The 12,532-nt window shown below is 54.5% G+C and overlaps 2 protein-coding genes across 6 annotated transcripts in view; one reads left to right on the plus strand and one right to left on the minus strand.

Moving 5' to 3' along the window:
* Nucleotides 1–2,717: 2,717 nt before the first annotated feature.
* Nucleotides 2,718–11,512, minus strand: DUSP15 (dual specificity phosphatase 15). Of its 3 annotated transcripts, none has more exons than XM_072800511.1 (7): nt 11,294–11,401; nt 10,578–10,611; nt 8,907–8,989; nt 6,277–6,326; nt 5,324–5,398; nt 4,148–4,319; nt 2,718–3,302 (listed from the first exon to the last, which is right to left on the minus strand). In XM_072800511.1, exons 6-7 carry the CDS (start codon nt 4,271–4,273, stop codon nt 3,030–3,032), a joined length of 399 nt encoding a protein of 132 aa, XP_072656612.1. In that variant the 5' UTR covers nt 4,274–4,319; nt 5,324–5,398; nt 6,277–6,326; nt 8,907–8,989; nt 10,578–10,611; nt 11,294–11,401; the 3' UTR covers nt 2,718–3,029. The 3 variants fall into 3 exon arrangements, with proteins under 3 accessions (XP_072656612.1, XP_072656611.1, XP_072656610.1); XM_072800510.1 differs by lacking the exon at nt 11,294–11,401 and adding an exon at nt 11,486–11,512 and having other exon boundaries at nt 2,721–3,302; XM_072800509.1 differs by having other exon boundaries at nt 2,722–3,302; nt 11,245–11,400.
* The window catches only part of TTLL9 (tubulin tyrosine ligase like 9), a 70,539-nt gene continuing 69,037 nt past the window's right edge, over nt 11,031–12,532 (plus strand). For 2 of the 3 annotated variants that reach the window (XM_072800501.1, XM_072800499.1), the window contains exon 1: nt 11,032–11,170. The gene's annotated coding sequence lies outside the window, so the exon portion shown is untranslated. Of the gene's footprint in view, nt 11,171–12,532 lie in introns of all 3 variants that reach the window. The other variant, XM_072800505.1, reaches the window with a different exon arrangement.

Consider the following 12,532-nt stretch of genomic DNA (forward strand, 5'->3'; position numbering starts at 1 on the left):
CGGTCGCCTGCCGGCGGGGACCTTCCCTTCCTCCTTCCGCCAGGGGTCGCCGGCCATCCAGGACGCAGTGCGCCGGCGGCCAGGTGTGGGGTGCGCGGTGGCTGGGACCCCAGCACGACCCAGCACGACAGGGAATAGCGAAGCCACCTGGATGGGGCGCGGAGGCGGCGAAACTGAAAGTTCTGGATGGGCGAGTTTCGCTTTCCTTTTCTCTCCCTCTGACCCTGGGAGGCCCCATCCTTTGCACTTCTCGCCCTTCTCTGTGGTAGCCTGGCCCAGAGGGCATCTTGTGAGACAGAGTAGGCATTTAGAGGCACAGTGGGATGCTAAGACCCACTGGAGGGTACTGGGGAGGATACCCTAGGATCTGCCTGTCCCCGCTGGGGCTCAGAGGTGCAACCAGAGGCATCCATTGCCCCACCCATGCACCTGTTCTCTGTCCTTCCCAGCCTATGGGAACCTTACAGGTCTCTTTTCAGGACCTGGACTGTAGAAGTTGTAAAGCCACGGTGCTTCTTAGACTAACTCTCATCAGAATTGGGAGGCAGAGACTGGTTTACAATGTACAGTCCTTGCCTCCACACCAGATCTGCAGAAAAAGACTTTCTGGGTAAGAAGCCCAGTAATCTGCATTTAACAAGTTCTGTGGGATTCTGATCCAGGTGGTCTATGGGCCACACTTGGAGAAACATTTCCTTAAATACTGGGGAGTTCTCATCTACAGTGTTGACCTGGCTAAAGCCTTTCTTGGAGGTCCTCAGGCCAGTTCTCACTACAGTGTGTGAGATGAGTATCATTACCCATTTATTATTAAGAAGAAGAAGGTGGGTGCCTGGGTGGCTCAATCAGTTGGGCATCTGCCTTTGGCTCAGGTCATGAGCCCAGGCTGGAGAGGGGATCCAGTCCTGCGTTGGGCTCCCTGCTCCTCGGGGAGTCTATTTCTCCCTCTATTCATCCCCCCCTGCTTGTGATCTCTCTCTCATGCTCTCTCTCTCAAATAAATAAAATCTTTCTCTCAAAACAAAACAAAAAATGGCTCAGAGAGATTAAAGCCCTGTAGCAAGGTCATGAAGCTAGTACCTGGAGGCAGTCAAGATCTGAACCTGTGTCTCTCTATTCCCAAAGCCCAGGAGCCTAAACAGTGCCCCACACTATCCCTCAACAGTTTACACCTGGGGTTTAGGGACACCCACACCCACAGAAAGTATATACAAACTCTTTCATGTCTGTGCATTTTTCTAGGGTTTGTATCTTTCATTTAATTGTCAAAGGAGGGTTGCAATTTGAAAGAGGTCTAGTCGCTCAGACTACTCCACCCTTAGTTGCATACAGGGGGGAAACTACAACTCCGAGCAAGCAAAGAGTTGGATGCCCAGTCACATTGACCAGCGGCTGGTAGTACTATCTTTCATGTAGCAACTGTCACGGGGGGCTTTCTTCATGCTCCGCACCCTCTGTTCTCACATGCTAGCCACCACTCAGTTCTGACCCCTCTATAGTTATAGCCACGACTCAGACTCACCTGTAGGGCTCCAGCAGGGCCCAAAGCATTTCATAGGATTAAATCCAAGAGTAATAATTACATCTTAGCGGGAATTTTAAGTGTGCCAGACAATCTCTTCATTTTTCTGGGTGGCAGAGTCATAGTAATTAGGAGGATGGGGTTCCCAGCCCCACCCCTGGCTATCTGGTGACCTTGGACACCAACTTCAGTTTCAGAGGGCAAGGCTGGGCAGCAGGTGAGGATTATTTCATCCATCTTCCCACCCCCCAATACTGGAATCTGGGCTCCCCCCACAGCCCTGAACACAGTGCTCAGTGCATAACAGGAAAGGAACTCCATACAGGTGGCTCTTAGAGGTTTTTCTGACCCCTCTCAACTCCAAGTTACCTTTAGTTCAGAAAACTCAGCTCCGATGACCTCTGTTCACCCTCGGGGTCACTCTGCTGCTTGCTTGGGCTGCCCAGAGGCCTTCCCTCCTCAGTGGCTGCCCCCCGCCTCCCCCCGGCCTTTAAGCTCCAGGTGGGAAGGATCTTGAGTGGGGTAAGATATTTGCAAATGATATATCCAATGAGGAGTTAATATGCAAAGTATATAAAGAACTGAATACAAGTCACCACTGAAAAGGCCCCAAATAATCCAGTTAAATGAGCACCAAGGAACTGCTTCTTAACAGCCACCATGGAACACAGACTGTCCAGGTTCAAATCCAGCCTCCCCTACCCTGGCTGTCCTCAGGCAAGCAGCCTACCCTTTCTGAGCCTCAGTTTCCTCCCAGGGGTTAAGAGAACTCATGCATATAAAAACTCAGGCAAGAAGGAGGCGCTCTAAAGCTCACTAGCTAGTATTTGTGAGTAGGGAAGAGGAAGGAGCTGATGAGAAGCAGAAGGGCTCAGTGGGGGAAAGGGATTCATAGAGAAGGAGGGATTCAGGGGCCTTTTCAGGAGACCAGGACTCCATGGAGAGATAGGTGTGGGGGTCAGGGCAGTGAATGGAGTCTCAGGATTCAGCCCAGCCCAGGGCAGTTTTTGGGAGGTGGCAGGCTCCTCAGGCCCTATGGGACACAGACCCCCCCCCCCAACCTCGGCTTTGTTGCCTGCAGACTCCAGCCCCTGGCGGGCTCCTGCATCCCTGCCCCTTGCTGAATGACCAGGAGAGGCTCATACAGACAGCTTCTGTGTCTCTTTAATATCCTCCAGGCCCATCCACCCCCCACCCATCCACCCACTCCCACTCCCGCTGCCTTTAAGGGTGGAGGCCCGGGTGCCCCCTCCCCCCAGCCCAAGGACTAAGGCACCAAGTGGCTGCAGCAGGCCGGTCCAGACACAGAGACGCAAGGATGGAGGACACACGGACTGCAGACGCAGACAAGCAGCGCGGGCATCAGGGGCGGGGGCGGGGTCAGGCCGCCGCGGGCTCCCACGGGCTCTGGGCCCGTCCTGGAGGCCGTGGGAGGCCCAGACGGCCCCGAAGGGGGGCAGTCGTTAGGCAGAGGGGCGCCACGGCGGGGCGGGGCGGGCCGGGATCCTCACTTGCCGCCTTTACGGGACAGACACCGCGGGAGGCAAGAGAAAGTCTGCTTGACGCGCGCCAGCAGGGGCAGCGGCCGGTGGGCCTCCCGGGGCGGCCGCGGCACCAGGCGCTGCAGGGTTCCCTCCGAGGCCGCCGAGTGCGCCGCCGGGGACGCGGCCGCGGCCGCCGAGCCCTGCCGGCAGCGCTTGCACAGCGGCAGCAGCGCGCGCACGTCCTCCTCGTCGCGGAAAGGGCTCTCTCCGAAGCGCTCCTCCAGCTGCCGGCGGAGCTGGACGGGGGTGGAGGAGACGGGTCGGCCGGTGCCAGGCGGCCGGCGGTCCCCTCCGCAGTCCTCGCCGCTCCCGCCGGTCCGCGAGCTTCCCAGCCCCCGCTAGCCCCTCCCCTTCCTGAGCATCCTCTCCCCCTCGCTTTGCAGTTTCCAGGGCCCTCATGGAGTGCCCTCCTCCTCGGAGTCCCTTCCCTCTCCTGAGCCTCCTTCCCCTTTGACACTTCATCTTGCAGACCTGCTAAAGCCCCCAGCACCGTGGGGACCACATGAACCCTCCTCCCTGAGCAACAACCCCACCCACACTGGCTTCCTCTTTGCCTGCCCCTTTCCTCAAGCAGCCTTGAAGATAAGCCTGAGTACCAGCGGGCCACTCCCACTCGAGGGGAGCCTTTCTGCACCTACTGCTTCTGTCTCTCATCCCTAATTCCCAGGGAGGTGTCGGTTCTTGACATCTCCATGTGCCATCTGCCCCGTGGGCATAAGAGAAGGAGATGCTTTGGCCTCATCAGGAAACCAGGGGTGGAGTAGGGAATGGACATTCCTCCCCAAAGGGATCAAACATTCAAATGGTAGAGCATGCAGTGCTGGGCCCTTGTCAAATTGAAGGATCCACAGTCTGGCCCAAAGGCATCCAAATTCTAAACTAAAAAGGAAAAGAAAACATCTGGCTGACCACACAAAATACACCTAGGGGCTAGATTAGCTAAGGGTCATGAGTTCGAGATCCCCAGAAAAATCTCCTGCTAGGTCTGAAGCACAGGCTAAATTCTTTCCAATCAATTCTCAACTCAAGCCGGAAGAGTCTCCCTGCCCTGCCCAGCTCCTGCCTCTGCCCCAGCCCCTACCTTCCGGGAACTGCCCCAGCCAAACTCTTCCAGCTGCTGCCTAAAGCCTGGGTTGGGGTTGGCGATGGGCCGGGTGGCCTTGATGGCTTCAAGCACGTCCCGCCAGCCTAGCCCCGTCACAGTCATCACATATGCCGTCACGATGGTGGTGCTGCGGGAGATGCCTGCAAAGCTGGGATACCCGGCCCCCCCTGGCTTCAGGTAAGGCCCAATCTCCTCCATGCCCTGCCCTCACACACCCCATCCCCACACCGCAGCTCTCCCACCCTCAGACTCTGAGCTTCCATCATAGAGAGCCTACCAGGACCTGTTTTCCCACTTTCTTTGCCCATGCTGTTCCTTATGCCTGGAGTATCCCCCTGGCACTCTCCCACATCACAGGCCTGAGTGAAACATCACTTCATTCATTTGTTCAACAAACATTTCCTGACCATCTGTTATTTTTCAGGTACTGGGGATATGGTAGAGAATAAAACAGACATGGTCTCTGCCATCCTGGGGCTTACAGTACGGTTGGGAGAGATGGCCACTAACCAGGGAAACAATTTCAGGTGGTGATAACTGCTCTGAAGAGCAATCCAGGAGCTAAGAGATCATATAGGAAAAGGCATTAATTTAGTAGAGGAGATAGGGAGGGATGACGGAAGGGGTTTCCAAGGAAATGACATCAAGCTGAATCCTGAAAGATGGGTAAAGGTCAATCAAGAATGTTCTGGGCAGTGTACAAAGCCCATGAGGTGGGATTCAGTGGATTTGGAGGGTGGGGAGTTGTCAAGTGCAGCTGGAGTGGGGAAAGGAGGGGCAGAGGGCAACAGACAGGCTGAAGGAGCTGTTCTTAGGACTGGGGCTCTTACAGAGCTGCCCTGAGCCCAGCATAGGGTAGGTGCTCAGCAGGTAGGTTTTTCTCCATTTTACAAAGAGGAAATGGGAGTCTCAGGGAGAAAGAGCTCCTTGGCCTTGGCCACACTGCTGGTAAGGGACAGAGCCCTGATTTGAGCCCCCGATCACCCTCCATCAGATGAATGGTAGACTGTCATGCATGGGGACAGGATGGAGAAGGTCGATCCCAGGTTCCACATTCCCCATAGGGTGTGTGTGTGTGTGTGTGTGTGTGCGCGCGTGTGTGACACAGAGGACAGCCCCTTACTTCCTCCCATCATTCCTCTCTTAACTCACCAGTGCACAAGGCAGTTCCCCCCATTGAGGCGGCAACAGTGGATAAAGTTGATACATTCTTTGAAGTGCTTTTTGCTAGAGAAGAAAGAGATAGGGTAGGGAGCACTGGGGGGCATGTTCTCCTAGGAATTGTCCCCCTCCACACTGATGGGGTGCCAAGAGCCCTGGGTCTTCGGGTCAGCCAGCCTAGGCAGAGAATAGGGGCCTGTACTATAGAACAAGTAGAGGTGGTGTGAATTAACAATGGCAGCATTTCAGGCAGTGAAAGAGGCCAATAATGAGAAATCCCACCATGGAGGCAGGAGTGCCTCTCCAGTGGATCCTATTTGCATGGAGGGTTTATCTTTCAAGGAAATGGGTGTGAGGGGACAGAGGACTCCCACTCTTCCAGGGTCTGCAATCAGAGCATCTGGGGACAATGTTGGTCAGCAACGGGTTGGGAGAGATATCTGTCTGGGTTACTTCCAGGCTGGGAGGTACTGCTGCTAATAACAAAACATAAAAATCCTGCTTCCTGAGTCCCCATTACATGCAGGCCCTGTCCTAGATCCTCAACCTGTGCCATCTGATCTCAGAGAGGGAAAGCGATTTGTGCAAGGTCACAAAGCAAGTAAATGGCAAAGCCTGGCTGGAGCCCGGAGGTCTTAACTCCAAGGCCAGGAAATGGCTGAGCCTGACCCCTTCAAATCTGCTGGGGCATCTGGTCCTTAGACAGGGTACTCTCCATTTCACAGCTAAAGACACTGAGCTCTGGAAGATTACAGGTCTTGGCCAGGACAATAGGCAAGGGTGTAGCTGAGACAGAGTCAAACATAGGTCTGAGTGACCACTTGTGCTAGGGTCCCCAGGACAGCTCTTTGGCATGAGTCCTCTCTGTCATCCCCCAGACCATCCCCCACCCTCCCTCCCATCACCACAGAAGACACCTCTGTTGGTGCCTCCAGAGAACTTACATGGGTACCTCAGGGGTGTCCGCCACAGGGATGCGAAGGTAGGTTATGTCCTGTAAGTACAAAACACACATGGGCAGTGGGGGTGCCCTTGGCTGCACCCCTGACCTTGGCCAGGGCTGCCCAAGCACCTCAGGACCCCAGGCCAGCTCCTGCCCCTCTCTGAGCCACTGCTGCCCCCTCCATCTAAAGAGGGTGGATATCACCTCTGAGTGCCTCCCAGCTCTGAGTTCCAGAACCTTCTGAGAAGATGGTATCCTAACCTCATAGGTGATTTGGGCAAGAGGACTTGATAAAAAGGATCCAGGGACTTTTTATTTAATAAGTGGAAAAGGGCAACTAACAATGACTCTCCTCCAAATGAGGTTTACAAAAATCATACCCAAAAAAGGGCAAAGCAGGGTCTCTGGCTGGCTCAGTGGGTAGAGCATGCACCTCTTGATCTCGGGGTTGTGAGTTTGAGCCTCACGTTGGGTGTAGAGATTACTTATTTTAAAAAGGGCACAACGGATTTTGTTATCTTGACAAGAAACAAAAACCATTAACATAAGTTTATAGCTCATCAACTGCAGTTATAAAAGTATGTGCTGGGCAGCCTGGGTGGCTCAGTGGTTTAGCGCCACCTTCAGCCTGGGGCGTGATCCTGGAGACCCGGGATGGAGTCCCACTCCGGGCTCCCTGCATGGAGCCTGCTTCTCCCTCTGCCTGTGTCTCTGCCTCTCTCTCTCTCTCTCTCTCTCTCTCTCTTTCTGTGTGTGTCTCTCATGAATAAATAAATAAAATATTTTTTTAAATTTGTTTTAAAAGTATGTGCTAATTATTCAAATAATCAAGGGATGAGTTTTCTGTAATTTCTCCCACAAACTGGCTGTGACATTCTTTACTTCTTGCTTAACCTTCACACAAGATCATAAAGCTGATTTGAGCTCCTCTTCCAAGAATCACTTTTCTCAAGGACCTCTTTTAATCCTTTTATATTCAAATTACTCTTTTTCAAGTGCCAGGCCCACCACCAGCCTGGCTAAGGGACCCCGGGCCAGGTCCTCACTTGTTAATGGCTTTGTGTGAGATTCCAGTCCTTCTGGGACTCATTTTTCCCAAGGTCACACCACCCTGTATCTTTTGCAAGGTTTGCAATTTCACTTTGCAACACATTTGGCGTTGGGGTTGCTTGGCATCATCAAACCCTGACTGGTAAATTCACGGATAGATGGGGAGGCAGAGCTGCTGTGGGAAGAGGTAAGACTGTTGGAGTGGGGACTCATTTGGCAGGCAGTCATTTCATTAGTCAATCTACTCATGACTGGACAACCTACTCCATGCAATCTAGTGATTGCATCCTCCAAATACTCCAAAACAAGCCTGCTCTATAAAGCAAAATCAGGCTGCACTGACCTGGAAATTTCTTGTATGAATGACACCAAGAATCACAGATTATTGGAGGTGTGATCTTAGAGACCATTAACTCTGACACAGGGGGAAACTAAGGCCCAGAGAGGGAAAGGAACCTGTCTGAGGTCACATAGTAAACCTGTGACAGAACTTGGTTTGGGTCTCAGATCTTCAGAGCCCATTTCCACCCACAGTTATTCCCCTTTAGTGGGTGACATACATTCTAATAGATGAGGAAGCGGCTCTATTTATGGGATAAGAATATGATTAACTTTGCTATATCAGCTGTAATTTGTTGACTGTTATGTGGCTCTCAACAACTCAGTAAGGCATGTACTATTATAAAGTCACCATTTTAGGGGCACCTGGGTGGTGCAGTCAGTCGAGTGTCTGACTCTTGGTTTCCACTCAGGTCATGATTTCAGGGTTGTGATCCTAAGGTCACGATCTCAGAGTTGTGAGATCGTGCCCTGCATTGGGCTCCATGGTCAACAGAGAGTCTACTTGAGATTCCCTCTTCTTTTCCCTCTACCCTCCTGCTTGTACTCGCTCTCTTTCTCTCTCAAATAAATAAATAAATCTTTATAAATAAATTCCTATTTTATAGATCAGGCAATGGAGGCTCAGAAAGGTGAAGCCCTGGGCCCAAGATTACAGAATAAGTGGTCTGGATTTCCTACTTTTCTCTTCTGGGTTACAACATCCTTACCCCTCTTTTCTAGGACTCTATAATACCAGCACCAACCCTCCCAGTGGGGGCCATGCTTTACAGTGTGCAAAACATCTTCACCTTCCTGCAGCCCCTTGGCATCCTCACAACAGCCCCTCTTCGGGCAGACAGGACTGAGGGATCAGAGGCCCAGAGATTACACAGCAAGCTTTAAAAACCAGAATCATCCATTTGTATCATCTGTTCATTTGGGCAATGGGAACCCCGCATACGGGCCGTTTTATGGCTCAGGGTGAGGCCTCTGGGGTCAGACCATCAAATCCTAGCTCCTTAGCTTTGTGGATGTGTGGCCTTAGGCAAGTTTCTTTACCTCTCTGGGCTTCAGTTGCCAAATAGGGATCAAATGGGGATGCTAATGTAAAACAAATCAGTTTTTAACAGAATGACCTATTATGGGTCGGGGAGGCAGTACAGGACCCAGCAGATAGTAAGTACTTGATAAATGAGTGCTGTGGGGTCTAAAGCTCCCCTCCACAACTGTACGCAGCCCAAGGACGGGGGTAGGGAGTACCTGCAGCAGAGGCTGGGGTGACTCGTGGATAGAGATGATATGCGTAATCTTGTTCCGGCCCAGCTGGTCCGGATCTTTGGCATCTGAAAGAAACGAGATGCCTGTGCCAATCTAGTCAGAGTAACTTAGAAAGGTGGAAGCTTGCTGCCCAGCTCCCTGCCCCACCCCTCCCTCTCCACTTTGGCCCACCCTTTGCTAGCCCCCTTGTCCTTGGACACCTGCGTTCCTGGCATGACAGGTCCCACCACACCCCTAGGCGTCAGTCTTATCTCTATGGCTCCCACAAGTAACAGCCCAGCCTCTTCCCAGCCTTGCTCATGCTTCCTTCCATGGCAAACACCCTTTCCTGGCATATCCTTGACCTAGCAACTCTACTTCCAGAGATCCTGTCTACAGAATGGTTTGCTCACCCAGAAAGCTGTGTGTAGAGGATAATGTTCTCTGTAGTACTGCTCATAACAGTAAACACACCAGAAATTGTTAAAAAGTGGGAGCAACCTATACATCCACCATGAGAGAACTGAATAAATAATGGTATAGTCATACTTGAATATTGTGCAGCCATTGGATAGAAAGGCCTGTCCACAATATACTAACAAATAGGAAACAGGTCACAGAACAGCATGCAGAATGCATTTTTGTTTTAAATATTACATCTGTATCCACAAAGATATATGAAAACCGACCCAGGGATAAACCTCACACTTCTATCAATGGCCATCTCTAAGGCCTGGAATTCCAGTGTATGCAGCTCTTTTAGAATCAGAATAAAAACATATCTCCTCTCTCTCCATATGTCTACTTCATTTAACACATTCACTGAGTACTTACTATGTGCCACCTTGGCTGGGCATGGGAGTGTAGGGGCAACTTCATGGCCTACATGAAGGGCCATGAAGATTAAGATTCAGAGCGTACTTAGCCCAATACTAAGATTGGGCTTGAGGCGCCCATGAGGCATGAGTACTTAGCCCAATACTCATGGGCTTGAGGCGTGAACTGCTGAGGTGGCTCCCAGGGAGGAGGAGATCAGATTTGTGGGAGTGGAACATCTATGCCAAGGCCGGTGGGGGGCAGGCAGGGGTGGAGGGGGAAAGCCCTGTGCTGGTGCAGATGCCCCTTCTTCTCTGAAGCTTTCTCTGACTCCACATGGAAATGCGTGGAGTCTCAGAATCAGCTGGTCTCTTAGCACAGGCCTGGGACTGGTAGAGGGCCATGGCCTTGGGACAGAGTGGGTAGTGCTCACTAGCACGTTTCTGGGGCAGAATCGAGTCTCGAGAGACCTCCTCTCTGTGTAGAAGCTTGTAGGGGGAAGGTTCCCAGTTTCTCCACTAGAAGCAGCACCCCCAAACAGGCCTCAACCCAGAACCTCAGGGCTGTAAGAGCTCTAAGAGTGAGTGGGCCTTGTACTGGAGATACTGGGGCTCAGAGGAGGTGCAGACTTGCTTGGCATCTGGCAGGCGTTTTGAACCCTTTGCACTGGGGACGCTCCCTGCCCACATAACCCTTAGTCCTCATGAGCGCCTTCTCCCTCCCAGCCTGGCATTGCTTCCCTGCCCCCGGTCCCATTCCTGGGTGCTTCCAAGGTGTGTGGGCCAGAGCATGAATGGTGGACACAGGCTTGGGACAGGCAGAGTGCCACGGCCTTGGGACAGAATGGGCAGTGCTCACCAATGAAGTTTCCGAGGTAGAGTCCAGGAAGTACCTACAGGAGAGACAGGCTGGGGTCAGTGGGGTAGGGATGAAGGCTTCCCACGGGGTAGCTGGGGGCCCACAACCCATCCTCCTCCTGTGACAGGTGTCTGGACCTCAGGACTCAAGGAGCAATCTCCTGCCCCCACCTCCTGGGCCTGGACTCTGCCCCAGGGGTGGGGGGCAGGCCAGCTTGGGCAGGGGTGAGAGCTGGAAAGGTCAGAGGAGAGGTAGACTTGCCAGGTGGGCGGTGGGGAATTCTGAGGAGGGAGATGGGAAGGCAGGACAGGAAGGCCATGCAGAGGCAGAGGGGGAAGAATGGAGAAACAGCACCTGAGAGAGTCCCAGGAGTCAGAGACAAGGAAGACAGAGACCCCCGGAGACAGGGCAGGGGGCTCGGACGGAGTGTGGGAGTGACAGAGCCACAGAAGGAGCCAGCGAGAAACAGTCACAGAAGCAGGCAGAGGCAGACACACGGAGAGAGAGACGTAAGCGGAGACACGAGGATGCGGGGTCACAGAGTCGCCGAGACCGAGACCTGACACACGGCGCCTGAGGGCGAGGGCCAGAAGGTCAGAGGCGGGCACGGCCGCCGGGCGGGGCGGGGGGCGGCCAGGGGCGGGCAGCGCGATCCCCGCCCCCCTACCTTGGTCATGCCATTCCCCATGATCCCGGGGGCGGGGGTCCGGGCGCACCCCCAGCTCGCCGCCCGGAGAGCGCTCGGCTCGCAGCTGCCCTGCTGGCCCAGGCCCGGCGCCTGCAGCCTGACGGGGAACAGGGGCCCCTGCCCGGCCGCCGCCGCCGCCGCCGCCGCCCGCCGACCCCCGGCCAGGGAGGGAAATGGTGGTGGAGCCGCCGCCGCCGCCGCCGCCGCAGGCTCCTCCTACCCCCTTGGTCATGTGGGGCCCCCCCCACCGTGGGTCGCGGCGGGGGGCTGGACAAAGCCCCAGTGTGCCGGGCCCAGGGCCCGCGGGACAACGGCAGCTTGTTGGGCCGCGTGGGGCCGCCACCTCCGGAGGGGGGCGGGGGCGCTCCCCCCACCTGGCACCGTCTGGCGCGGGCCGGGTGGGCGCGGGGGCGGGAGGAGCCCCCGGCCGCCGCCGCTCGGATCCCAGCCCCCGCGCGGCCCCGACCTCCCCGCGGGCCCTGGGCCTGGCCGCGCTTTCCCAGCAGAAGCGTGCGGGGGGCTGGACTTGGATCGCTGCGGGTCCCCCTACGTTCACATACTGTGTGGGTAATTCCTTCCTTCGGAACAGCCTCACTCCTGCCCCGCCCCCATGCAGGCATCCTCCAGCCAGCCTTCCTCCTCCCCCACTCCTGCGGCCATCTGCCCTCCCGTCCTCCAGTCCACCCATTCATCCCTTCCTCGGTCCATCCATTCATCCATCCGTCCATCCTCCCTCCCCCTCCTTCATCCCATCCACTTTGGCCTCTATGAGGATGGTGCCATCTGGGTCAACTCTGCTGAGACCAGGCATAATTGCCCTTAGGGGCCTCAAGAGATCAGGCGTAAAATGTGAGGGGGGAGATGTTCCAGACACCTGGGTCCCTTGGAGTAAAGAAGACTACAGGAGGATGTAGTTAGAGTCCACAGAGTCCTGGACCTGGAAAGGTTCCAGATCCTATTCACCTCTGACCTGCTGGGTGACCCTGGGCAACTGCCCTTGGCTCCCAGCTATCCTATATCCAGGTGTCTCAATGCACCGAGGAGAGCCCTCTCTGGCTGCTAGGACCAAAGCTGAAGAATGTAAAGTAGTTGAGACGGCGCACCTCCTGTGGGTCTGAAATCGAAGCAGTTGAGCCAACCTGGCTCCTCCAGCCACCCTCTGCCCTACACCTATAGTAGTAGGTGACTATGGGGGGAATGTTGGTGACAGAACCTGTTTGAAATGCAGTGACTAGAGAGAAATAAAACTGTCTTTGGCATTTCTTTC

This window comes from Canis lupus, chromosome 26 (assembly GCF_048164855.1).
Source record: "Canis lupus baileyi chromosome 26, mCanLup2.hap1, whole genome shotgun sequence".
Classification (NCBI taxonomy): Eukaryota; Metazoa; Chordata; class Mammalia; order Carnivora; family Canidae; genus Canis; species Canis lupus.

What these genes read in the sequence shown, in the direction of transcription:
- DUSP15 (XM_072800509.1), bottom strand. Translation starts at nt 11,265, where the DNA reads ATGGGGAATGGCATGACCAAG. An exon ending in TGGGGAATGGCATGACCAAG is followed by an intron (nt 10,612 to 11,244) that starts GTAGGGGGGCGG and finishes TCTCTCCTGTAG; the next exon opens with GTACTTCCTGGACTCTACCT. An exon ending in CTACCTCGGAAACTTCATTG is followed by an intron (nt 8,990 to 10,577) that starts GTGAGCACTGCC and finishes CGTTTCTTTCAG; the next exon opens with ATGCCAAAGATCCGGACCAG.